The 23,654-nt window shown below is 51.0% G+C and overlaps 1 protein-coding gene and 1 long non-coding RNA gene across 4 annotated transcripts in view; one reads left to right on the forward strand and one right to left on the reverse strand.

The window, feature by feature from the left end:
- ANTXR2 (ANTXR cell adhesion molecule 2) overlaps positions 1-10,514 on the forward strand; it is a 77,081-nt gene extending 66,567 nt beyond the window's left edge. Inside the window, exon 17 of the mRNA XM_059843475.1 lies at positions 8,678-10,514. Coding sequence (XP_059699458.1) covers positions 8,678-8,716 — 39 coding nt within the window. The 3' untranslated portion in view covers positions 8,717-10,514. The remainder of the gene's footprint in view (positions 1-8,677) is intronic.
- LOC132325946 (uncharacterized) overlaps positions 1-23,654 on the reverse strand; it is a 227,107-nt gene that overhangs the window by 26,863 nt on the left and 176,590 nt on the right. The gene's annotated exons all lie outside the window — the stretch shown is intronic.

The raw sequence follows: 23,654 nt of genomic DNA on the forward strand, positions 1-23,654 counted from the left end.
ACAGGGTCTGACAGCAGTGGAGTAAATTCCATAAACACCCTGTCCCTCCTCAGCACTCAGAGCACACAAACAGCCCACCAAACCCCTTTTTTCCGTAGTCACTGGTAATGGACATTTACAAAGAATGCACAGGGAAAGGAGTTAACTCAGCCCAATGGTGTTTCCACAGAACACCTCTCCTGACTGCTAGAGAACAGGGGCATCTCCATAGGCACATCTGTAGCAGTGACTTCCAATGAGGAAGAAGCATCTCAGGGAATACAGCCTCCAGTCCCAGGCCCCATTCCCAAGGCAGGAAGAGAGGGCATCCCAGTGCACCCATGCTGGGGGGTTCCCGGCACCGTGTGTGACAGGCCAGCCTGGGGGGCCAGGAGGGAGCCCCCGACAGACTGCACGCTGTCACTGTGCAGTCCAAGGATCCTCCACATCCCAGTGCCGTGAGCCTTACGCAGCTGCCTTTAAAGGAACTGTTCCTCATTTTCAGCAAGGTGCACAGGAGAAGCAGAGCCTCAAAATTAACAGAACTGCTAACTTAGTGACACTGGCACCTCCGGGGGAGTTGTAGCAAATGCCTCGGCAGAACCAAATCAGAGAATGCTGCTGGAGAGTGGGATGCCCAAATACCTGAAAAGTGTGAATTACTAATCCCTTTGGCATTCCAACCAAAGCCTAAAAATGTGCTGGGGGTTTGTCTGCAGGAAGAAGAGTTTACTCTTGGGGTATCAGGGAAGCTGATGTGGCTGGAGAACAGCCTAGCACCCGTGTCCTTCCTGGCCCAGTGCTTGGTGTCAGCAGCACTGAATTGTCACCAGCTGTAGGGCTGGGACAGCTGGGTGACAGTGGCATCTAGAGGGCTGCCACGTGCACTGTGTGTGTGCAAAAAGAGGGTCCTGCTGGGCTCTCCCTTCCCATCTGCAGAGCCAGAGCCAGCCCCAGCCAAGTGGGCACAACCTCAGGGAGCTGCACCCTCCTGCCGCAGCCTTGCTAGTCTTCCTCCTAGGAGCCCCCACTTAAACCCTGCCTACTGCTCCAAACAGATTGACTTCTTCCCACAGAATTTCTGCAGTGGATTTTTTGGTTATAGTATTCGTATGATAACTAGCTTAAAATGATTTCCATAGTGTCCTAAATACCACAGAACTGGGCTGCCTTCTCTCCTTACAAGCAATTGCCACATGCCAGTCAGATGCTGTATAATCCGTGGGCCAGGATCTGAATGCTGTGCCATTGCTCTGTTATGGGCTCACAACACGTGCCTGGACGACTTACACACCTAAAGCCATAGAGCATCTGGGTCTTAAATCTCTGGGCCATCTGAAGAGGAGAGTCTCTTCAGAAAGGCCCAGGTTAGAGAGCTGATCAGGAAAAGGACAAAATATTCCTACAGGAAAGGGATTTTAGGAGAGGCCTGAGCTGAGGTCATGATAGAGCAGAAGTGGAGTTTAAGGAGAAGGGGTCTTCTGACACTTTTGGTTTATCTGTTTTGTTCCTACACCTGGTTTCAGAGAAGGATAAATTGCTTTCTTTTCACAGTGGTTGCACAGAGGGGAGGAAGGAAGAACAATGGGAATATTTAACTTGTGCTTTAGAGGTGCCATCCCTAGGAACTCCATACTTCTGATATTCTTTCTTTGTCCTCATAGATAAAAAAAGGCCCCAAAGCACTAGGATTTGCTAATTTATGGTTTCACCAGCCTGGTTCTTGATTCTATGAGACTTGAAGCGTGATGCCTCTATAGTAGCAGATGATCTTTCTTTTTTTCCTAAAAAAGACATATCGAACTCAGGAAGTTGGTTAGGATGCTGACATGAGAAAACTGGCACTAGAGATCAGGCCTGGTGTCAGTTTGTCTAGAGACACCCTATAACATAAATGGGGTCTCCATTCACAGCAGGGATTCGTCCCAGAAGATTTGGGAAGAGCTCAAAGAGCTGAGACATGTCTCAGAGAAAACCTCTCCCCTGTTCTTCCCCACACACTGCAGTGCTGCACGTGTGGCTCTCGGAGCTTCACCTGGAAGCATGAATGACAGTCTGACCCCGCAGTGTCCCACAGGAGGAGAGGGAGCTGTCCCAGGGACAGTGCCGCACGTCACTGTGGAGATGGCAGGAGCTGTGTCCTGGTTTTGGCAGCACGTGCGTGAGCGGCCGAGTGTCGGTGCCGGGCAAGGTGTGCGCTGGGCCGGCGCCAGGACACGGAGCACCTTCCCTCGGGCAGCGACACGGCCTCGCTCTGCCTTCCAAGGACTAAGGAGAGATGAAGGAGAAGAGCCCTGCATTGGCAGGTGCCTGCAGTGGAACTGAGAACGTGCCCTTCAGGAAAGGGCCAGAACCCTACCAGGTCAGGGGGGTACTGCCAGGGAGGCAGCAGTGCTGGGAGTGAGGGAGGCTCGCTGCCAAGGGTCAGGAAGAGTGAGCTAGGGCCCCTGCTCCAAAGGATCTGTGCTGGAAAAACAGGGACTCTGTGGGCTATTTCCACATCCTTTCCTTTTGCATAAGCAATGCTTGCCTTGCATGAGGAAAACAACAAACTCCTGCCCTCTAGAGACAGGAGACCTCCAGCTCTGCTGAATAAAATATTTGCCACAGCCTCCTTTTGAAGCAGATGCTACAAACGCAGCCAGTTCTGTCCTCCCCCAAGGCCCACGGGCCGGCTCAGCAGCTCAGCACTCCCTCCTCCCAGCCCTGGAAGGCCGGCTCGCAGGAGAGGCAGCTTGTCACAACCACTCTAGGTCAAGGCAGGAGTTTATTTGGACAACTGCTGAATACAGCAGTCATGGAAAACTTGGCAAAGGAAAGAAATCCCTCCCTTTTCTTGCTATCCAAACCCGTCAGGGCAGGACGGCCAGTGCTGAGGCCAGCCCAGCGCCCGCTCCTGCCCGCTCCCTGGCTGCCCACAGCCCTGTGCCGTCTCCATTCCGCCTCGCCCACGACAGGGTGCAGGGCACTGGCACACAGGTGGGGCACAGGTGGCTCTCACTGGGCGCCACAGACACAGGGAGCTGCAGAGCCCCTGCACCCGGGTCCCACTGGGATACACCCCTGGTGACACGCACTGCCAGGATGGAGCAACTGTGCTGACTGGTCCATATGCCCAGTTCCCAAGTAAGTGCTGCTCATGGGCACAAAGCTGCTCTAATGGCATTTCCTCCAAGCCGCCAGCGCACTAAAGACACCCTTGGCTCCCAGGGCTGCAGCACCTGTGTGCAGTGCTGTCCATGCAGCGAGTACCAAGTGGGTATGAGCCACCCCACATGCCAACAGCAGCATTTCACACAAAAACAAGCCCTGCCCTCCTCAAAGTCTACCCCAAACACATGTCTAAATCACAGGCACTGAAAAATAAAATCTTCCAACCTAACATCATTAAACTACCTCTTTGGAACCTCTCCCTGGCAGGATTGGTTTGCTGGCCTGTGCTCCAAAAGACAGCATTTATCAGGTGTGAAACATAGAAACTACTTTTTAAAACGCCTTAGTCCTGTCTTCCTACCCTTTTTTCCCACAGCTAAAGCAGGTCCAGGGGGCAGAAGGTGGCTGTGAGGCACCTATAACTGTGCAGCCTTTCTTTGGGTTCCCTTGGGAAACCACTTCCTGGACCCCAGACCCTGTGATCTTTGGAAGCTGACATCCAGGACTGTGGGATTGCTGGGAAAGATCATGAGGTTCATGCACACATGCTAAGGAGGCTACATTACATAAATCTGAGGAAAACACACAAATTAACATCCCTTTCCACTGAGGCTGCTGGCAAAATTTGTTGAAGTGAAAAACCAAATTCTTTTTAGGGCCCAAATAGCACCATTCAGTTGTAGTTTGTTTCTTTTCATGATGTCGTGTTACTTTAGGAGGCCTTTGAGGCCACCCTGGGGTGTTCTCGGAGCTCACCTCAGCTGTTTCAGCCAGCAGTTCAGGAATTCTGGGAAAAAGCTGCCTCAAGGAGCCCCAGGAACAGATCCTGGTGCCTGCAGCAGTAACAGCGGTTCAGGAGCACTCCCGTAAGGAGTTACTGCTGATGAACTGTGTGACAAACAGTCTGTCCAGCAGCAGGTCGTGCTCTCCGGGGTAAAGTCCTGCTCCCACACCATGGCTCAGGGGTGCCCACTGGGACCTCTGCAAGTGCCACCTGCACAATGGCAGCGTGCGGGCTCGGCCATGGGTGACAGGAAGAGCTGGCAATGGGTTTGCCTGACATCAGACAAACGTGCTGGTGGCAGCACACCTGGGCACAGAGGAGGTCTGAGTGCTCCGAGCCTGGCAGCACAGCCCTTGGCTTGGTGTCAGCAGGATGGGAAACCAGTTTCAACAGCCCACAACAACCTGAGCTTCCCAGGGGTCTGGGATGAGGGATTACCACATTGTGGGGGACAAAGAGCAAAGGGGAGGGAGATGATGCCAGCATCCAGTCCCCAAGGGCTGTTCACAGCTGCAGAGGATGGGGTGGGTTAGCAGCCCTTCTCCACAGTAAAGAGTGGTCTTAAACAAAATAAATAAGCAAAGATCCCTTCAGCTGTACACTTGTCAGCAGGTATTTATGGAGTGATTGAGTGTTGTAACTGAAATACATCCCAGGCAGCGGAGCCAGGAAGAGGCAGTCAGATTTAATGCCAGAGAGGTTTTAGTGCCCGCATGGGCCAGGTGACACAAGCTGTAGGTAATGCTGCTTCTGCCACCTCTGGAACATGGAGGTCACTGAGGGCCCTGTCAGACAGCAGGGTTTGGCCCTGCACAGGCACTCTGGTTCTGCTCCCACTGCCCAGGGGAAGTGCCAGGATCAGTTCAGCAAGGAAACAGGACTCTGAGGCAGGTACTGCCAGGCACTGGCACCTCAGTGCCCACTTTGAATACTCCCTGAGAATTCCCTTTTATTGTCACCATTGCATACACGAGTGCTCAGGTCCAGTGCCCATGCCTTATCCCTGTGAGCAGCAGATGGGGAGGTAATGACTCTGAAGAGGTGTGGAAAGCAGGAAATGGCCTGTTTCCTTGCATTACCAAAGAGAAAGAGGTGTACACAGTCCTGTCTGTTTGTGCAAGGGCTACAGGGAAGAACCCACTGCCCTCAACTTGGGTCCTTAGAGGGAGGCCAAGTGCAGGCTGGGCCACAGGGTGTATGTGAGAAGAAACAGAATCAGATAAAGCAGGTTCTTGCCTGCTGACCCACACTGCAGCAGCAGCCTGGGCAGGCTGTCCTGGGGAGCTGTTGGGAGCAGACCACTTGCCAGGGACAGGCTGTGCTCAAAGGGATGTGCCCGTGGCAGGTGGAAGATGCTCTGGTAGTGCTGTGAGGGTGGGGAAACAGAAACCACACAGCAGTGTTCAATATGTGTCTTGGGAGGGACATTATTCTGAAGGCCTGTCCTTCCTCGTGGCTCTGCAGGCACTGATCACAGAGTGCAGGATCAATGCCAAATCCCAAAAGGGCATGTGCTCTTCATGGGACACTGCAGCTGAGGTAGGAGCACAGGAGTCTCAGCAATGGGCAGTGGGGATCTCAGTCCTCCAAGGCCAGGAGAAGCCAAGCTTTTAGGACACTGGGCATCACACGGAGCAATGACCGTCCAGACAGGACAGCGCTGCCAAGTGCTCCTCTAGGAAAAGCAGTTGTTCTTAGTCCTGAGCCAGATGCTGAACACACCAGCAAGGCCACCCATGGAAACTTTCCCCACAGATACAACTACTCAGCATGCTAAAGGAAACGCGCAAGGACAAGCACCAGAGACTAGGCAGGGCAGCTGAGCCTGGAGGCTCAGTGCGGTCACACCCCATCCCGGATCCAGCCTGCTTCACCTGCCCTTTCTGAATTCCTGACGAACATTGGAAGGGCTCCAGAGGAGCCCGTGTCATGTTCTCCTCCCCCTGCTGGAGCCCAGAATTCCACTGGGATTGCGGGACAGCACCACGTGTCTGCTCACACACACACAGACACCCCAAAGTGCTTGTCACTCCTGCCTCGCCTCAGTCAGTGGCCAAGCTCCAGGCCTAGGGGGACACTGTCCCAAAGTGATCTCTCCTCCCCCCTTGCCCCCAGCACTGCCCACAGAGCCTTACGGACTTGGAGAGGGACACGAGGGGAGAGCTGCTCCTGCAGGCACCTCCTGGTGCCTTGTTTTGGGCATTGCCAGGTGAGGTGCTAACCTGGGGTTTGGTGTGAGCACCCACTCCCTGAGATCCCCTGCCCTGGGAGAATTTCCACCCTGTCCTGTAACTTATATTCAGTAAGAAATTCAACAACTAAAGAAATGGCTTTGATGTCATATAAAAGACTTCCTTCTTAGGTAAATCCCCTTGCCATAGATCTCTTTCCTGTTTTTTCTTGCTGTTAAGAGACCTGCCACATTCTTCCCCTGCACTACCTCTGGTGCATCTGGTGAGCATGAAGGGTGAGGTTTTTCTTATTGGATCTGGTGCATGGAGACAGATCTTATATTCCCTGCAAAGATCACAGAATGCATGCATAACTCATTTTTTAATTACTCTAGTGCTAAACCACTAATTTAGTGCAATTTCATACGGACTACATGTTGGTATTGTTAAGGTTTATGAGCCAGCGATTTACAAGGCATGGTACGTCAGAACTCAAATTGGTTGGATTGATGATTTAATTGAGCACAGGGACACGAGTGTAACAGTAACTCCCCACACTGGGGTATCCTGGCAATGCCACCAGGATGAGAATGCACTGGTGAAATTGGTTACATGGAACACGCATGTTTTAATTGGGAAGTCCAAAACCAGACTTGTGAGACTAATGTTTAGTAAATAGTGCTTCTACTTAAGTAAATAGTTCTCTCTGTAAAGGTCAGTTTAATCAGAAGAAGAATTTAATATTCTGTTTCTAAAAGCTGGTCTCAATGATGACACACATATTGCTGCATGGGAGGTTTTGGATGCCTTTCGAGGAAGGACTTCCATGAGTCCAGAGCATTTTCCCCACACCAGTTTGCAGGAGACAGTGCTGTTGGTCGCATCACGGAGTTTCTAGTAATGAAAACCTGCAGCTCATTCTGATCTGAAGTGATAAACCCCTAACAAGGGAACATCAGCCTTTCATTTCCTGCCTGCCTCAGTCTGCCCATCTAGAATGCAAATGGTTGAACTTCCCACTTACACTGACCGTCTGTTTGTTATTACATGTAACATGTCTGATGCTGACAGTGTTTGGAGAGCTGGTGTTTCTTGGGGCTCTGAGATTCCCCAGCTCAGAGTGTTTTGCCAGTGACACGGGCAACAGTCTGCCTGACCACACAAATTCTTTCTCTCCCCGCTTCTCCATGAGTCATGGAATAAAGAAGGTGAGGGCAGAGATGTGGGAGACGAGTGGGGAACCAGAAAGGGCAGTGCTTGTTTAAGGTTCTCCTCTCTCCCTGCTCTGCCTAGAAGCACTCATCCTGGCAGAAAAGCCATGTGGATATGGCACTTGGGGACACGGTGGTGGCCTCGCCAGTGATGAAAGAATGGTTGGACTACATGATCTTGAGAACTTTTCCAGCCTAAAGGATTCCATGACTTATCTCTCTGCATCTCTTCTACATTTATAATACAGAAGGTGGCAGCCAGAAGTTCCTACAGTTCCTGTCCCCACCTTTTCACCCGTTCTATATTTCTTAAACAGCTGACAGAAACAGAATTGAAACATCAGGAAACCCCTTGATGAGAACACTGCCCCTCTCGTGCCAGCCAAGACCCGCTTGAGTCATGCCAGATAACCGTGTGCCATCACCCTCCTTGATACTCAGAAAAACTGGAGATCAAACTAAATGAATGACAGGAATATGAAACCCCGCCCAATTTAACGTGGCAGTTCCGTAATCTCCCAGGTTTGAGCAGAGAGCAGTAATCTCCCTCCAGCAGTGCATCTCTTAAAGCAGAAATAAATAAGGATTCAGAGCACAAGCAGTGCTGCCTGCTCCAAAGCCAGCACTGTTCACGAGGCACTATCCTTGACAGATGCCCGTGACCAAAGGGAAGGAATTGCTGCTGTGCCAGAGAGCTGCTTTGAGGCAGCACACCCTACTCCAACACCCCATGACCCTGTGAGAGTTTAGGCCTTTAAAAGAGCTGCAAGTGAATAAAAAAGGTTGCAGATTTCACTGTTGGATTTGTTTCATTTCAGCTACACTGAAAGCTGTCAGGATCCACCCGGACCCCTTTAAGGATATGGCATCACAAGAAACCCCTTTTCCTTCCGTGCACAACAATTTACAGACCTAAGTACAGGGTCTGTAGGTGCAGAGCTAGGGTTATTGCTAACAAAATGCAGTTTCAGATCAGCAGCAGCTCTGCTAACTAACAGTCACATCTATCCACGTTCACTGCGTGAGGACCTGGCTCAGGGGAGATTCGGGGGCAGGATCTGCCTTTCCCATGCTCTTCTCTCCCCACGGTCAGATGGTTTGGGTTTGCTCACTGCAGCTTGACAGAATTTGTGAATTATGCTCACAGAAGGCCTGGGAGTGTCAGAATGTGTCGCCCGTGTCCTCGTGCTTGCCTAGAGCCTGCATTTGTAAGGCAAATGTGGTGCCTCACTCTGGGTAATTTCCATTAATTCTTAAAAGGTTTTTCATGGGTTTGTTATTTTCCCAAACATCTGAATTTCAATTACAGCCTCCTTCTAGCATCCAGCAACCTCTATCTGTCTGCTACTCCACTAGTAACAGCTTCTCTCTTCCCTCAGGGCCGCTGTATCAACTTCACCCGAGTTCCCTCTCAGTAGAGGAGAAGCAGCGGATACCAGGAGGAGAGACAGCCACACTGCCACTGTCCTGCCCAGCTGAGAACACCGAGCCCTTCCTCGCATCCCTTTGGACCATCTTGCAGCCCAAGCTCCACAGGTTCCTGCATCCCTGCTCCGGGAGCCCGTGTTCCAACTCCGCACTGGTGCTCTGCCCGTGCCCCAGAGAGCAGCACTGCCACGTGTGCCTGGCTCTGTGTGACACCGAAGGGACAGCACAGACACCAAAGATGAGAATGCTTTTCTATTTTTTGTTATTTGCTGTTTTTTTAAGGACTACAGATTCTCAGGACGCAATGTGCTTTTAGTGGCGACGTAGCGTTCCTCAGCTGCGGCGGAGGCACGTGGTATTTACACAGGGACTACTCGCCACGGGCACAGGATAACAATTCCCACCAGGCTAAGCAGGCGCAGAGCCAAGTGCCTCAGAGCCATGTCAGATCCCCAACCCTTGCCAGCTCCCTCCGTCGTGCCTTACGGGAACCTTCTGACTGGAAATCTTGTCACTCTAGCACTGAAAAGTGCACATGCATGACAAAATGTAGACAGGATGCCTCGAGGTATCGGTAGCGAGCAAGACTTTGCCCTTTAGTTTTTGAAGACACCTTTCTTTCATTATGCACCCGGGACAGGAAGGAATTACTAGAGCGTTATTCCGCGCGAAGACAGCCTGTAAGCAGAGATCTCGAGCCGAATTGGAGGGACTGATGCTTCAAGACCTTGACACTGTGGCTGGTGGTTTTTTCCCCTTTCCTGCATTCACAGTTCAGTAGCGCATAAAACATCATCATCTATAAACATACCTAGCAGTCGTAGGCTTGTGTATTTTTTTTTTAGATTAAAAAAAGCAGTAGCCACTACGCTGGTATCTCAGGGTTTTTTCCCCCCGCAAATCTCCAAGGGCTCTTCAGCGTCACAAGCCAGCAACCCTCTTTGCATGAGAATTTCAAAGTTTAATTAATATAATTAAAGGCAACAGCAAGCAGCAGCCTGTGAAGATTTTGCTCATCTTTTTTATGCCTTTTGACATTGAATGACCTATTACTGTATGTGCGTTCCTCAGCGGCGGAGGGGGCGCCGAGCGTTGGGTACGATTCCGAGTGGGAAGGACCCCTTTCCATCAATTCGGAAATTAAATTTATGGGAGCGCCGGCCATCACCAAACATCGACAATGTATGTATTATAATTTTTTAGAAAAACCAGTGTCGTGTCACGTCGACGATGCCAAATTATGTTAGCGTGAGCGGAAACACTGTGGGGGAGGAAGGAGGGAGCAGCTGAAGAAAAAGGCTCAAATGATCCAGTCACTTTCGATACTGTACTTCAGAGGCAGAATGGATATTCGAGTCGAAACCTGACAAAGCGCGCCCGCTTTGATGGGAACTGGTATAGACAATGACCAGTGGCTGGGTCAGTGGGATGTCTCTCTGCGAGCAGGGAGGCTTATCAAATGACACTAAAAATAAGTTCAACAACCATCACGTTGGAGGGGAAAAGGCGAACATTTCACATTTGGTGGGCATGAATGTGCGCAAGATGGAAAGAGCAATGCGGAGCATCCTGGGCTAATTATCTCCTTTGTGCTCTTCATTGGAATCGCAAGGGACAGAAATAATTCTCTTGGTCCATGTCCAAATCCGTGGCACTGCCCAAAGATGCCTTTACATTTATCCACTCGCTTACATCTTCTGCTTGAGTTTATTTATGTCACTGGTAGCCTCATCAGCAACAGCCATGTCCGCACATTAGACTATAAATAAAATTATTATCTAAGTTTCAGTCATTATTTCTGTCTTCTACTCCCCCATAGCCTCTGCATCATTCCCAGAGCTCAGACCTCCGTTTTCCAGCGCCGTGGTGACCCATGGTACTGACTTCCAGAGGCAGCCCACTTTCCTTTGCACAGCGTGGCCAGGAAAGCTGCCACAGCCACACCCAGGGGTCCTGGCCACCCGGGGCCGGCGAGAACCCTTCCAGCTCCACAGGGATGCTGCTCGTGCCTTGTGGAGCACCAGCCACGCCACCAGAACCACTAAGTGCCCGCAGCGACGCCCTGTTCGCTGCAGAACCACGGCGTGGGTGGCACTGGCCCTGGGCTGGGGATGTCTGACCCACAGAGCCCAACCAGCAAGCCCTTGGCTGAGCTGAAGCACCTGACTAAATCTCTGTGCAGTCTCCAGCCCAAGGCAGGACCAAGAGCGAGCGCTGGGCAGGTGTGCCAGGACACGGGTGAGGTCCTGCAGTGCTCCTCAAGGTGCTGAGGCTGCACAGCTGGAAGCACTGAGCTCACCAGATGCTAGGTTAAAACAGTCAGCTCCCTCTCACTTTGCCTTCCTTTTCCATGTACACACAACACATTCCAAGGTATCACTGGAGCGCTGGCTCGTGTTCTGAGCTACACTGTGTAACAAGACAACATGCAGATGAAGAAGGTTTTCCCCTCATGTTTTATCTGCTGCCTCTCAAAGAATATTTGTAACCAACCGAGACACTGAAGTAGAAATCCACTGATCATTATTTGTCCTTTCTGGCTGTGCCCACTGAAAAGAAGCAGTTCTTCACAGAAAGGCTGATCCCAAGCTAAACTGCATTTCGGGTCCCTACATGGATTTTCCAGTCTAACTGGCACAATATCACAGCATGTTACACTTGGCATTTTGCTGCAGATAATACCTGAGAGTTTCCTTATTACACAGTGTGGAAATGTCCATCAGAAATAATTTGGGGGGCAAGAGGCATAGGGTGATATAAAATCCACTGATTCAGATGACACAAATGAGACTTCCTTGGCAGGAGTGCTCAGGACGCCTCAGAGAACTCTACAGAGCTGTGTACAAAGAGCCCAGCAATGCCACCAAGCAACCCCAAAGGCCTCCTCTAACCAGCGAGGCAAGGGAGAACTCACGGGAACAAGATCCTCAGTATAACAAGGCTATGTTGATTTTTATACATTTTCATAAGAGCAGAAAGGAATTAGCTGGAGTTAATATGAACTAAAAATTAATTTTGCCATGTTCCCTTTCAGTTTTTTGATTTAACAAGAACTACAGCATTCATCAGGCATGAACCTGCTGTGTGTAACTCTGGGGAGCTGGGTCAGACTGATCCAAGGCAAAATGGAAGGGAATTCTGAGTGCTGAGATGCAGGCTCATCCCGAGCCTTAGGCACTGCAGGACAGTCCTGCCTGACTGGTACTAATTCCTTTTGGGGATTTTCCTGCAGGAAATTTCTGAGCTGCATCCCTCTTCTTCTCATCATCCCTAAGGTGACACCACAGCTCTGCATTTCCCATGCTGCAGTTTGTTTTACACACTTGACTCAGCCTCATCACTCTGGAATGCTCCCACACAGGTGCCTTCCCACTCCTGGAGGTGCTGGGGTTTAGTGGCAAAGATGAAGTTATCTTTGACTCCTCTCAGCAATGGCACCTCATGCAGGTCATCATGGGTTTGCATCTCTTTCCTGGGATTCTCACAAACTCCCAGGACACAGACTGCCCTAGTCATTGTTGTCACCTTACCATGTCCTCATGGTGCAAATCATACTGACATACTCCAGGGAAAAAACAAAGGTCAAAGTGCTAAGTAGGGGAGGATTTGTTTTTCCTTTCTGCTGCTTCTCCTGCACATGTAGGAGGAACTTGGGAATTCTATATTATGTAATTTCAGACCAAATCTCCCTTTCCAGCTGTGGAAGAAGTGGCTTTTTTATTGGTCACAATTCAGACTGCAGGGAAAGGTGAAAGAAACCCAGTGCTACCAATGAGGGAGAAATCCCCATTCCATTCTCTGTCATTGAGTGGTGCCTCATCATTACAGGAACCCTGCTCTGCTGCAGGACAGGGGTTCGCCTTAGTTCACTGGGAAGCAGCAAAGGCACCAGCACCATCTGCCTTTGCAGTTCAGCTTAGGGAATCCCCTCCTTCACCAAAGGAGCCACTGAGGGGAAATTTGGCAGCTCAGCTCTGCGGTGCTGGCAGGCAGGACCCATCTCTGACCTCCCTCTGTGGGCTGCTGGGTATCCAAAACGGGCACGGCAGCAGGAAGGGCACGGGTGACAGTTCACCTGCAGACACCAACTCAGGTGCGGCCAGAGCACCGTGCCCTTCCCGCGTGCCAGAGCGAGGGGCTTGGCTGCTGTCCTCACCCAGAGCCAGGGCTCAGGCCCAGGGAGCTGCACCCGAGCAGGCAAACAGCCTCACGTGGCCAAGGGGGCCGGCACAGCACTCCCAGGAAAAGCCACAGCAGGGGCAGTGTGCTGAGCAGAAACTTCAGAGGCTGCAGTGAGCAAGGCAAGGCACTGCTTCATCTGCTAAAGAGCAGCTTCTGAGTACCTCTTGTGCCCTTAAAAAATTACCATCACAATTTCTAGGGAGGGCCTTATTAGACCTGGCATGTCCTATTTTACTTCACAAATCTCTTTCGCATTGGCTCAATTAAAATTGTTATATATTCCTGGGTCTTGTGTAGGTGCCATCTGTTTAACAGTGCAATTGGGTCCTGTGATGCACTTGTAAATTTTGTGCTGCAATACTTTTTTTAATATAACGAGGGACTCTGGATGCAAGAAATTGCCTTTACTTGATAACTTTTTTGGGTTTTGGCAGGGAACTCACAATGGTTCTTCCTGTGCTACAAGGGTGGCTCCACAGCCCATGGAAAAGTAAAATTTGATTTCCATGTTTGCACCAGAATTGTATTATTTAATTCACACTAATCTTTTTTTCATTTGCTTGCTCTGCCCGATTTTGTAAATGAACCTAATTTCCCAAATGGGAATGCACAGGACTGCTCAGCTGGGGCCTGGGGCTGCTGCTGCCTTCTGGGGAGCTCTGGGATGCACCAGGGGCCCTCTGCAACAAACCACAACCATCCTCACAAGCCACCTTCTGAGACAAAAACCCCACCTGCAAAGCTGGGTGTACTCTACAGCACAGCCGAGCCCCGGACAGATCTCCTGAGAAAAAGAACTCAAACATGGTTTTATACTTAGGGGGGTTTTAGTACCTTTTTTAGGTCTGCTCTGATGTCACCAGCACCGAAATGCCATTCCTGACTCCCAGTGAATCATAACAAAACCCCAAACCCATCCCATTGATTGGTTCTCCTTTAAAAGCACAATCTCAAATTCTGCTAAATTCACACATTGTAGGAGAAAATCATCTGCAATGGCACCAATCCTGCAGCATTTGTGGGGTTCCCAGGTCCGCTCCACAGCGAGGAGAGGGGTCCCAGGCCTCAGCATTCAGGTTCTCTAAGTGCAACTGCTTTGTTCTGGGTGGTGAATCAGGCAGTACCTAAAAAGCCCCCAGCAGCACTGCTCAGCAGGACACTTAGGAAAACTTGTTCCAAACAGCATACTGCTTCTTAAGCTGCCTTCAGGGACATGGATTTACCTGGAGCACGAGTCCTGCCCTTTTCGGGATGTAACAAGACATGACTAAGTCTCAGAGAAATGCCTCCCTGACCACACCACTGGTTTTAGCATTAACTCAAGCCCCACTTTGGCCCCGAGCACCTGCCCAAGCTCCAAAAACAGCCCTCACTTCCCTGGAGAATCTCCTGAGGGCCCAGGGAGACCCATCTGCTCCACCTGTGGCACTGGAGCAAGGATTTCCCTGAGATTTAGCACAGCATGGAACCTGACTGCTCAATACCTGCCGGGACAGCGCGGGCTCCAGTGGCCCGAGACACCTTCCCCTCTTTCCCCAAACCTCTCCAGGCTATCCATGCAGCCTGTGGTTCCTCGGGACAGCTGCCTGGGATTGCCAGCCCCTGGGATAGATGGTGAGTACTGACAGAGCTGCAAGACACTGATTAAATTATGTGCTTTGGCCAACCTGTGTGGGGAAAATTAATCTGAGCGCCAAGTGATGGGTTCAGTGCTGCCTTGTTGGAACGGGGAGGTTGGGCTCTGTGATGCTTCATCTCCTTTTATTTGATTAGGCAAATTAGGAAACAACAGTGTGAAATGCATTATTGTACTGATCTGATGTCCAAAATGTGAATCTCATTAGAGCTCTGGCCTCTATGTTTTTTTTTGGTTTCTCTGTAAGCTGAAGAAGAGCAAGTAGGCCAGAAATAAATATTTTTCAAATTACATTGGAATGGCAGTAATAAACATCATATTCTGTACAGGCTTCGGTCCCTGGAACAGCTCCTCATAAAAAGCATCTCTCAGCTTCTGGAGAAATTCAGTAAACACGTGCTAGGAATGGAGGAGAGGCACCAGCGAGAGGAGGTTGGAGCCAGATAGGGTGATCCACCGACCCAAGTAGCCTTAGAGCACTGGGGGGTGAGACCCTGGGAGTAGGGACACTGTGCCCCTCCAAAGGGATACTCCCTGGTCCTAAAGGGGGTTCTCCAGGGCTTCTCTTGCTAAGGGTGCATGCTGTGGTGGTTAGGGAGAAGACAGGAACAAAGCAGGACGGATGGCAGGGTGCCATAAGCCCAGGGGACAGCCAGGCACCATCCTGCCATGGCACGGAAAGGGGAGCTGGCTCCAGAGGGCTCTGCTCAGCCCAGGCTGAGCCAGGGCTCCCTGCAGAACCTCCTCACTACAGTGGGCCCTTCTCTGCAAGGCTGAACTCAAGGTCACTCCCTAACACCAGGGGAGAATAAACGTACAGTGTAAAAGTAAAACTAGACAACACTTCACTGCAAAGGGCTCTCCAAAAAGAGCCAGTGCAGGTATCATTTGGAAAAGGGTCACTTCACAATACAGCCCTTCCAAATTGCAGCTCCAACTCAGAATTAATTATCCTTTCACTGTCTTGGGTTTTCTTTTCTTCTTTGCTTCACATTAACTGCAGCTGAAATTATTTTAAAGCAATGATCTTGAACGTCATGTCCTTCAGCTGGCCCTGAAAACCCATTTTCCATGGAAAGCCTCCTTTCTTCTCTGAGATTTCTGAGAGTGTACAAAGCTCATCAAGGCTCTGGTTCTCTAGGGGTGTCAGATGCTTGGTTAATACCCAGGTGTCTGCCTGCTGGACCAGCTCCAAGGTACTTTATTAGCATGAAGAGGCCTATTTGGCAGCAGTTTAACTCCTTCGGCTCTCAGGGCCTAGCACGTGTCCTGCAGCAGCAGACACCAGGTCACTGCCTGTGCACGGCTACAAATGCAGACTCTGAGTCACCACCACTCACTGCTACATCCTGAAGAGGAAACACCTGAGATGTCCTGTCACCACAACTAGAAAGATCACCTGGTTTTGTCCCACCCACATGAAAGCAGAGGAGAATTGCAGGGACAACTGCAGACCACAGCTCTGCCGCACACCTGAGGCTCAGCCCTTCCCCAAACTGCTTTGAAAAATCCCAGCGGGTGCCTCTTGGGAGCCGTGCCCTCTCTCGTGACAGCGGCAGCACGAGGGGACACCGTGGGGCCTGTTTTCCAGGCACAGCATGCAGCTCAGCATTCCCAGGCACGGACTGACATGGGACCCTGAGATGCCCTTGTCCCTGGCACCGAGCAGGGCAGAGACAACAAGGGCCTTTGCTGTACCAGGGCGACCTGGAGGGGCGTGGGGGACTTGTCCCTGATCCATCCGAGCACACGAACCCCACCAGCACCAAAGCAACGGAGCACGTGAAGATCCTGTCAACACACACTTAAAATAAGCACTGTGAGCTGATGCTCTTGGATTTCCAGGGACTGCAGGAAACTTCAGCTCCTGGCTCCAGCAATTTGCCCCTGCAGCAGCAGAATGTCTCAGCATGGTCCCACAAAAGACACCACGCCCACTGGAACAATGCACCCAGCTCCAGCTTGCTGCTTAGATCACATGGTCTGCACCCCACCCTTTTACACGAGATATTTCCTTTAGTTTCCAGAATGCAAAATTGGACTATGCAAAACAAAGGCAGAAAACACACAATTCCCAGCCTTAAAAAATCAGCTCCCACTTAAAAAGCAAAGTTTCTTTTAAACTGCACACTGTGTTGCTTCAAAGCTTGCAGCAAAGGGCTAAAAATCTGAGCCACCAAGATATTTCAGATTTGAACAAATACGGTCCCACAAGGCTCTGTTTAAAATTTTGAAAGCCCAAGGTTTAAGTTATTTGTGAGCTGTTTGAGGCCTTTTCTTGGATTAAAGAGGCAAAACCTTCCTTGAAGTTTGGGGTGTTTCCAAGTGGCACTTGGCAGCAAGAGAAGAGTGGCATTCAGAGCCAGCTTTATTCTCCTTCCCCATGCTGCCGACCAGGCCACATGCAATTCCTCTTGGAGATGATTCCCCCTTGAATGTCACAGCCATGTCTATGCAACCAAAGAAAACATTTAGTGTTGCCAAAGCATTACACAGTGTAGGGAGGCTGTGAGAGAGTGAGGTTCCTGTAGCTGGGCTTCCAAACACACTGAGGAAACATGGATTTTGGGAAGAGCAAAAGGAAGTTCAAGCCCTCTGCGGAATGGGGCTCCAGAGCCCACAGCAGCTGAGCGGGGAGGAGAGAACAGAAACTGTTAGCTCACATCCCAGCTGGAGGGAGAAGCAGCATTGCCTGTCTGAGCCACAGAGAGCACTCGGGGCCAAGGAAAAGCTCTCACAGTGCTGCTGCTGCGCTGTACCCGACACAGTCCCTTCCAATCTCCATGTCCTCCTGCTCTCAGAGATGTCCCAGTCCTCACAGACGTCTCTGGGGATGTCAGCTGAGCCCAGGGATGTCCCCAGCCCTTGGAGAAGAGCCATCATGCTGCTTGGTGCAGCTCAAAACATCCACAGCTTCACCTTCCTGCCAGGACGGGACTGCACAAAGGGTTCCTCAACCAGGACCTGGACATTCCTCAGGTGAATTGCCCTGATGAAGCCAATACTGGGTACACTTGACACTGGGAGGTGTCTCTTGTGTCCTCAGAGAACATCTGGAAACCATGCTGGGACATGCACTGCCACTACAAGAAGGCCAGGCCCACCCAGTTGTCCATGAGCAGGCTCCTCCTCCCAGAGCTGCTAAAACTGCACTTCCCTCTTCTCTTCAGGAATGAAGCTATGCCTCTGACATATACACCAGCTAGACGAACTTTACCTGCAGGGAGGTGATGAGGACTATTCCACTTGTGGCACTGGTTGTATACAGGGTGGCTGGTGGCACCGGCTGCCTGCTTTCCCCTCCAACCCCACCCACCCCCATGGGATCAGTTTAAGTGACAAAACCTTCGTGGGACCAAAGAGGCTCCCCTGTTCCTTCTATTTGTTTTCTGTTACACAGCGGCTTCTCCCAGCAGCTGAAGTTGAAACAGGACTGGCTTCAAAGGTAAACATTTCTCACAGCTTTCTCATCAACTATATTAAATACAGTCATAACCTCCCCCCCAATATTTTCTGTATTTGCTGAAGGATGACGTCCTCCTTGCCTTCAGCGTGTGCCAGATTACTCATAAACCTGGACCATATGCCGCTGCAATTTACTGATGGGCCCAAGCTGTTTTGGTAGATACAAAATCCGAGGGGATTAGGGAGGCTCGAGCCGTGCTGAAAACAGAGCAGCAGCAGTGGGGCAGCTGCTTGCTCTCTTTGCTCAGCCTCAATTTAGGTCAGTGGACAGGAGCTGCCCCATGCCAGGCTGGAGAGCTGGGCTGGCTGTGGGGGCGCACACGGAGGGGATACCAGCCACGGGTGTCTGCCCCCATGGGGGGGCTCGCCCTCCGTGGGGCAGGCGAGACCATACTGCTTCCTCGGATCTGGAGCCTGGCTGCCACGCCCCGTGAGGAGCCCTCAGCTCAAAGCCAAAGAGGGGGTGCCTTCCCCCCATCCCACGGTGACCCCTGCCTGGCAGCCCACCTTGGGATGTGGCAGAGCACGGTGACAGCCACCCGTGGCTCCAGCAGAGCTCCCTGCTGAGACCTGGCTGGTGGCCTGTCTGGAAGGTGGCTGGGTGACTGGCAAGTCACCACAGCTGTGTTTCTGTGTACCTGGGCCAAGGAATAAAGTGCTCAGGGAGGGAAAGGACAGCTCAGCTGGAAGCACCACCTGAACCAGGGCCTTTCCTAGGTGGGGGCTATCCAGTGCAGAAGTGCTCGAAGCCAGCCTGTGGCTCCCAGGCCTGCACCTTGGCTGCTTTCTCAAGAGCCTGAACTCACACGGAACATGCAATGACATAACAGATCTGCTGACTTGAGCACTGCCCATTTACCACCTGGCAGCACACAATGCAGCTGCAGCAAGCAGCTAATTATTCAACAGCTTCTTTGCTGCTGCACTGGAACAATCCTTCCCTTCCACGGTATCTTACACAAGGACCTCCACCACCTTCAACAAAGCCACAGCCTGTCCCCAGGGAATTCTAAAGGTCTGCAGAGAGCAAGAGGGAATGGAGACCAGAGTGGTTGAGCACAAGCACCCCAAACTGCCCCATAGGGACAGGAAGCAATCCTGACTAGGGCTGTTGCACATGGAATATAAAACTTCAGTCATGGGAACCTGCTTTCCAGAATATTCCTCCACTGCGTACAATTTGGGACTTCCCATCACTTAGAAGATGCTCACAATCAACATAGCCTGACTGGGTTTCCAGCTGTCGGAGCTTCCCTCCAGATCACAAGGGACCCCACTGCAAGGAGTTGCTTCCAGGGATTACGGCGTGATTAAGCAGATTCGAGTGCCCATTATGACTTCTTAGTAAGAGTTCATGATTTTACCTCTCGTGTCTCATCTTGACAGCTGAAATGCACCAAAAAACCTGTGGACCTCTATCTGCTGGGCTCCAGAGGGACAGCAGGGCCTGACTGCTAGAGCCTGGCTCAGGCATGCTGTGTCCAGGTCCCTGAGAAGGGTGGGGCCATGCTTCATCCCACTGGCTGCCAGACCTGGCCCCAGGTCCTTACTGGTGGGGACATCCTTTTGTGCCCACCCAGCACAGCCCAGGGCCCACAGGACTCTGTGAGCCCTGAGCACCCAGCGACAGCTGTTGAGAGACTGAGCACAAGTGTCTACAGGAAGGGTATGGCTGAGCTTTTCTGTGTGTTTTACAGATTTTTCTCCTCAAGTTTGTCACTGCTGTATCCCAGAGTGACCCCAGACCCACCCCCCCCCCACCTTCCTTCAGAGTCAGGGCAGGTGGGATGGAACATGCTGCTCCCTGTTCCATGTGCCCAGATGTGCCGTGCAGATGGGTCTGCGGGGAGGGATGGGGTCTGGCTGCTGATCACTGTTTACAACTCTTATTAAACCCATTCTCCTTTCCTAATTATTATAATAGTTCCTGAAAACACCACCCGTGGACTTTAAATGTTTGATGTGTGCTCTAATGAAAGCTGCGGAATTATCCCATACTCACTGCCACATGGCCCACACAGCAACGGAGATGCTAAATAATTTTTAAAAATTTATAGTTTACAAGATCTATGTCCCATCTGTGACGATGCAGCAGCTCCCAAATGCCCTGAATTTCACCGCATTAACAACACCTCTTAAAACCAACTGGCTGCGCTCCACAGGAAGGTTCAGTAACAACCCAAGGGGTGCATCACAGTGTACACAGGTTGGAGACTGACCTTGTTGGGACCGAATGCCACCCAAGCACACAAGCTCCATGGCCAAACCAAGTGCTTCACACCTCCAAGGACCCACATTGCTGTCAAAAGCATTAATCCCATTATACCAGAGAGAAACAAGCTCCTTTCGGCATCTCTGCCTAAGCCCAGCCTAATCACGGGCATGACAACAAAAACCTGGTGAGTTCAAGTGCAGTATCCCTGGAGTGATCCATCCCTGGGGTGAGATAAGGAGTCACTTTTTCCTCCTCTCCCAAGAGACGTTCTCTGTCACAAGGCAAAATCACACAAACTGTGCCCAACTTAAAAACTGAGTTTGGGATGGGAGCCAGAGCAGATGGTTAGGAAAGCTAAACACCGCTGATTTATTTCTTACCCTTTATGCAGCAATATTAGAGACAATGGCCCTGATCAGAACAAATGAGAACAAACACAGGAATGCAGACTCAATAGAGAATTAACAACCAGCACTACCAGATTCCATTATGCTGTGATTAATTCTGAATTTGTGGCAGGATTATCAGCAGCAAACCTCTAGCTCTATCTAACAGAAGCAGTGCCAAAGCATCCAGCCTTTCAGAGAGGGCTCTTCAGTCTGCAAGGGACTCCAAGAGGAAAATGGTGTGGAAGATGTCAGGCTCTGTGCTGTAAATTCAGCTGAAAAATTAACTTCCTGTGCCTCACATCTACCCCAAACCCCAAGAAAACATCAGAAAAATCTGGACAGACACTAGAAGAAGTCTCTGAGTCAGGGAGGTCTGAGGGATGTCACCTGCAAACATGAGGGACAAAGCAACAAGACTGTCACCCCCCTTGTCAGGTCTCTCTTACATGAGCGCTGCCTTCAGCCTCCCATTTCCCACTAGGCATACTGTGAGGCTGGAGGGAACATCACCAGGTACTATCCAGCCTCGCTCTTCCCTTGCCATGGCTTCCTGGGTGCTCCAAACCCTGTTGCACATCACACAAGGCTTTGGTAACACGATGCCTCAGTTTCCAGCACACCGCAGCCTCCCCCCACAGAGCTCCCCTCCCCTGGCAGGAACACAAAGTGCAAGACACCCGTTATGGCCTTGTCACCATCAGCATTCCCATCAACAGGCTACATGAATACTTCACAACTGTTCCCCACTGTGCCATGTCACCACTGGCTCTCCTCTCTGTGCAGAGGACACCTGGCCTGGGAACTGCTGCCAGCAGCCACAGGAAATGGACTTGCTGATGAGGGTGTTCAAGGCTGTTATTTGTGAGATGCAGCTGAGGTGGGATGCAATGAGTTCAGCCCTGCTTTGCTCCATTTCCCATAGCTAAGCACACAGTGACAGCTGAGTTTATACCCGGAGCTGCCACGCAGGGATATCTCACTATAACTGCAAAGACCTTTTATTTGTATCGGGCCCCGCACCAGCGCTGCGTTAATCACCAGAGCTGGGCTCCGTTAATGACCAGCTCCGTAAATCAAACGCAGCAGGTTTGGTTCCTTCCATCCTTGGGCCTCCATGACGGAAAGCAGGGGGGTTGCTGCCAGGCTGGGATTTTGGCTGGCACATAGTGGATTATGGCTGCAGTCAATGACCTGCATGTCACCAGTGCTGAGACCACAGAGGCGACGTCACGGCCGGAGTTGTGCTCGGCACAAAAAAATCCCAGTACATTACCACAGTCTGCCTTTCAAAGAACTGGTTTCTTATGGCACTTGATCATTCTCAGGAACAGGCATGAGAGAAGAGGCAGTGTCACTGGTGTGATGGAAGTTGCTTGGGATTTTTTTAGGACCTTGATGAAAGTTGGGATTTGTTTCTTCCTTCTGTGCACAGAGCTTATGTGCCTGTAACTCCTACAAGATCCCATCTCCTAGCTCCTCCAAAACATTCCTAAAGCAGAGCCAAAAGAGAACGGAGCAGCTGGGAGGCGGGGGACATTTAAGGGTGCTTGCAAAGGCTAGGAACCGTTTTTCCTTCAGGAAAGCTGAAAGCTCAGTAAAAAAGGGACAAGAGCAAAGGCATATGGGAGAGAACTCCAAACACACAGACGGAGCCAGGTGATGCACTGAAATATCAGCACACGAAAGACACAGATGCTTACAAGGTAACACAAACCTCCAACCCAGACGTCTTTTACAAAACCAAATCCTTAAAAACTTTCAGCGTTGTTTCTCCTTTCATGAACATTCATAATTTGGAAAACTCTGGGCTGGAAACTGCTCCAGCTGTTAATGCTCCAGGGGCTGTGGCTGCAGTGAGTCAGTGCCACATGCAGGGACCTTGTGAAAACTCTCTGCAGAGCCCAGCAGTGGCTGCCAGCACAGCACTGAGACAACACAGCAACTCTGCTTTTTGGGGCTGCTCAGACCCCCTCCTGTGGGACCCAAACACCGTTCCTCCTTTGCTCCTGGATTTTGGTTCCAGCTTAAGAGCCTGTGGAGCACAAGAAAAGCTGAAAGAACTTTATTGCTCAGCGAGGCCAAGCAGGGACCTTGCCTGAAACTCCTCCAGTTTGCTGGACTTCTAGTTTGGCTCCAAGTTTGTACTGAGCTGTAGGCACAAGCTTGGAGCCAATTCTGGGATCACCCAGAGAGCCAGGCAGTGCCTACACTCCGTATGGGGTTATGCAGCAGTTACCACCCAGGGTGACCTCTAAATTGCACCTAGAAACTGGCCTCCACACCCACATTCTGGAGTTTTGTAGTGCCTGAATGACTTACCATGGAACATGAGTACCTGCTCTAGCAATCTGTGGTCAGGAAAGCTTAAGAGACAGATCTGGCAGTGTTTTTGGCAGGGAAGTGGAGCTTCAGAAGTTCAGGGGTTTGACTCTTCAAAGGGAACAATTAGCACAGCTCTTCAAAGTATACAAGGAATGACAGGAAGGAATAGGATGTCTCCCCACGGCCTTTAGCGAAACCCAAATCCAACTCATACCTATATGAAAGCTGCTGCTCTTGGTGGCAAGATGCAGAGAAATGGCAATGGGAAATGTGCTCTGAAGTGTTTTGAACTGGAAGTCAAGAGCACCTCTAGAAAGGGAATTCCCAGCTCACAGATCTAAAAAGAGCTCCCCTTTGCCAAGATGCAACAGTGGCAGCAGGGCTGGGGATCTGCTCTGTGAGAAGGGACAACACAGCAGTGGTACAGCCCACGTCTCAAAGCTTCTGTCATGCCTCTGGGGGGCTCCTAGCAAGGGGTTCATGCTCTGTTGCTCCCCACTCCCATCTCCTTCTGTTCCAGGGGCAGGGGGATGGATGGGACGTGCTGGGAGAGGGGACAGTGTCACCTGTCTTTGGCAATCACCCCACGTGTTTTCTGGCCCTGGCAGGACAGCAAAGTTCAGGCTCTCTCCTTTCCAAAGGGAAGGAGAGCTGCCCTGGGAAAGCCAACAACATGAACACGATTTGAAGGAGAGCTCTGACCTTAAACCTGAGCTCTG

Source organism: Haemorhous mexicanus, chromosome 4 (assembly GCF_027477595.1).
Source record: "Haemorhous mexicanus isolate bHaeMex1 chromosome 4, bHaeMex1.pri, whole genome shotgun sequence".
In the NCBI taxonomy this organism is placed as follows: Eukaryota; Metazoa; Chordata; class Aves; order Passeriformes; family Fringillidae; genus Haemorhous; species Haemorhous mexicanus.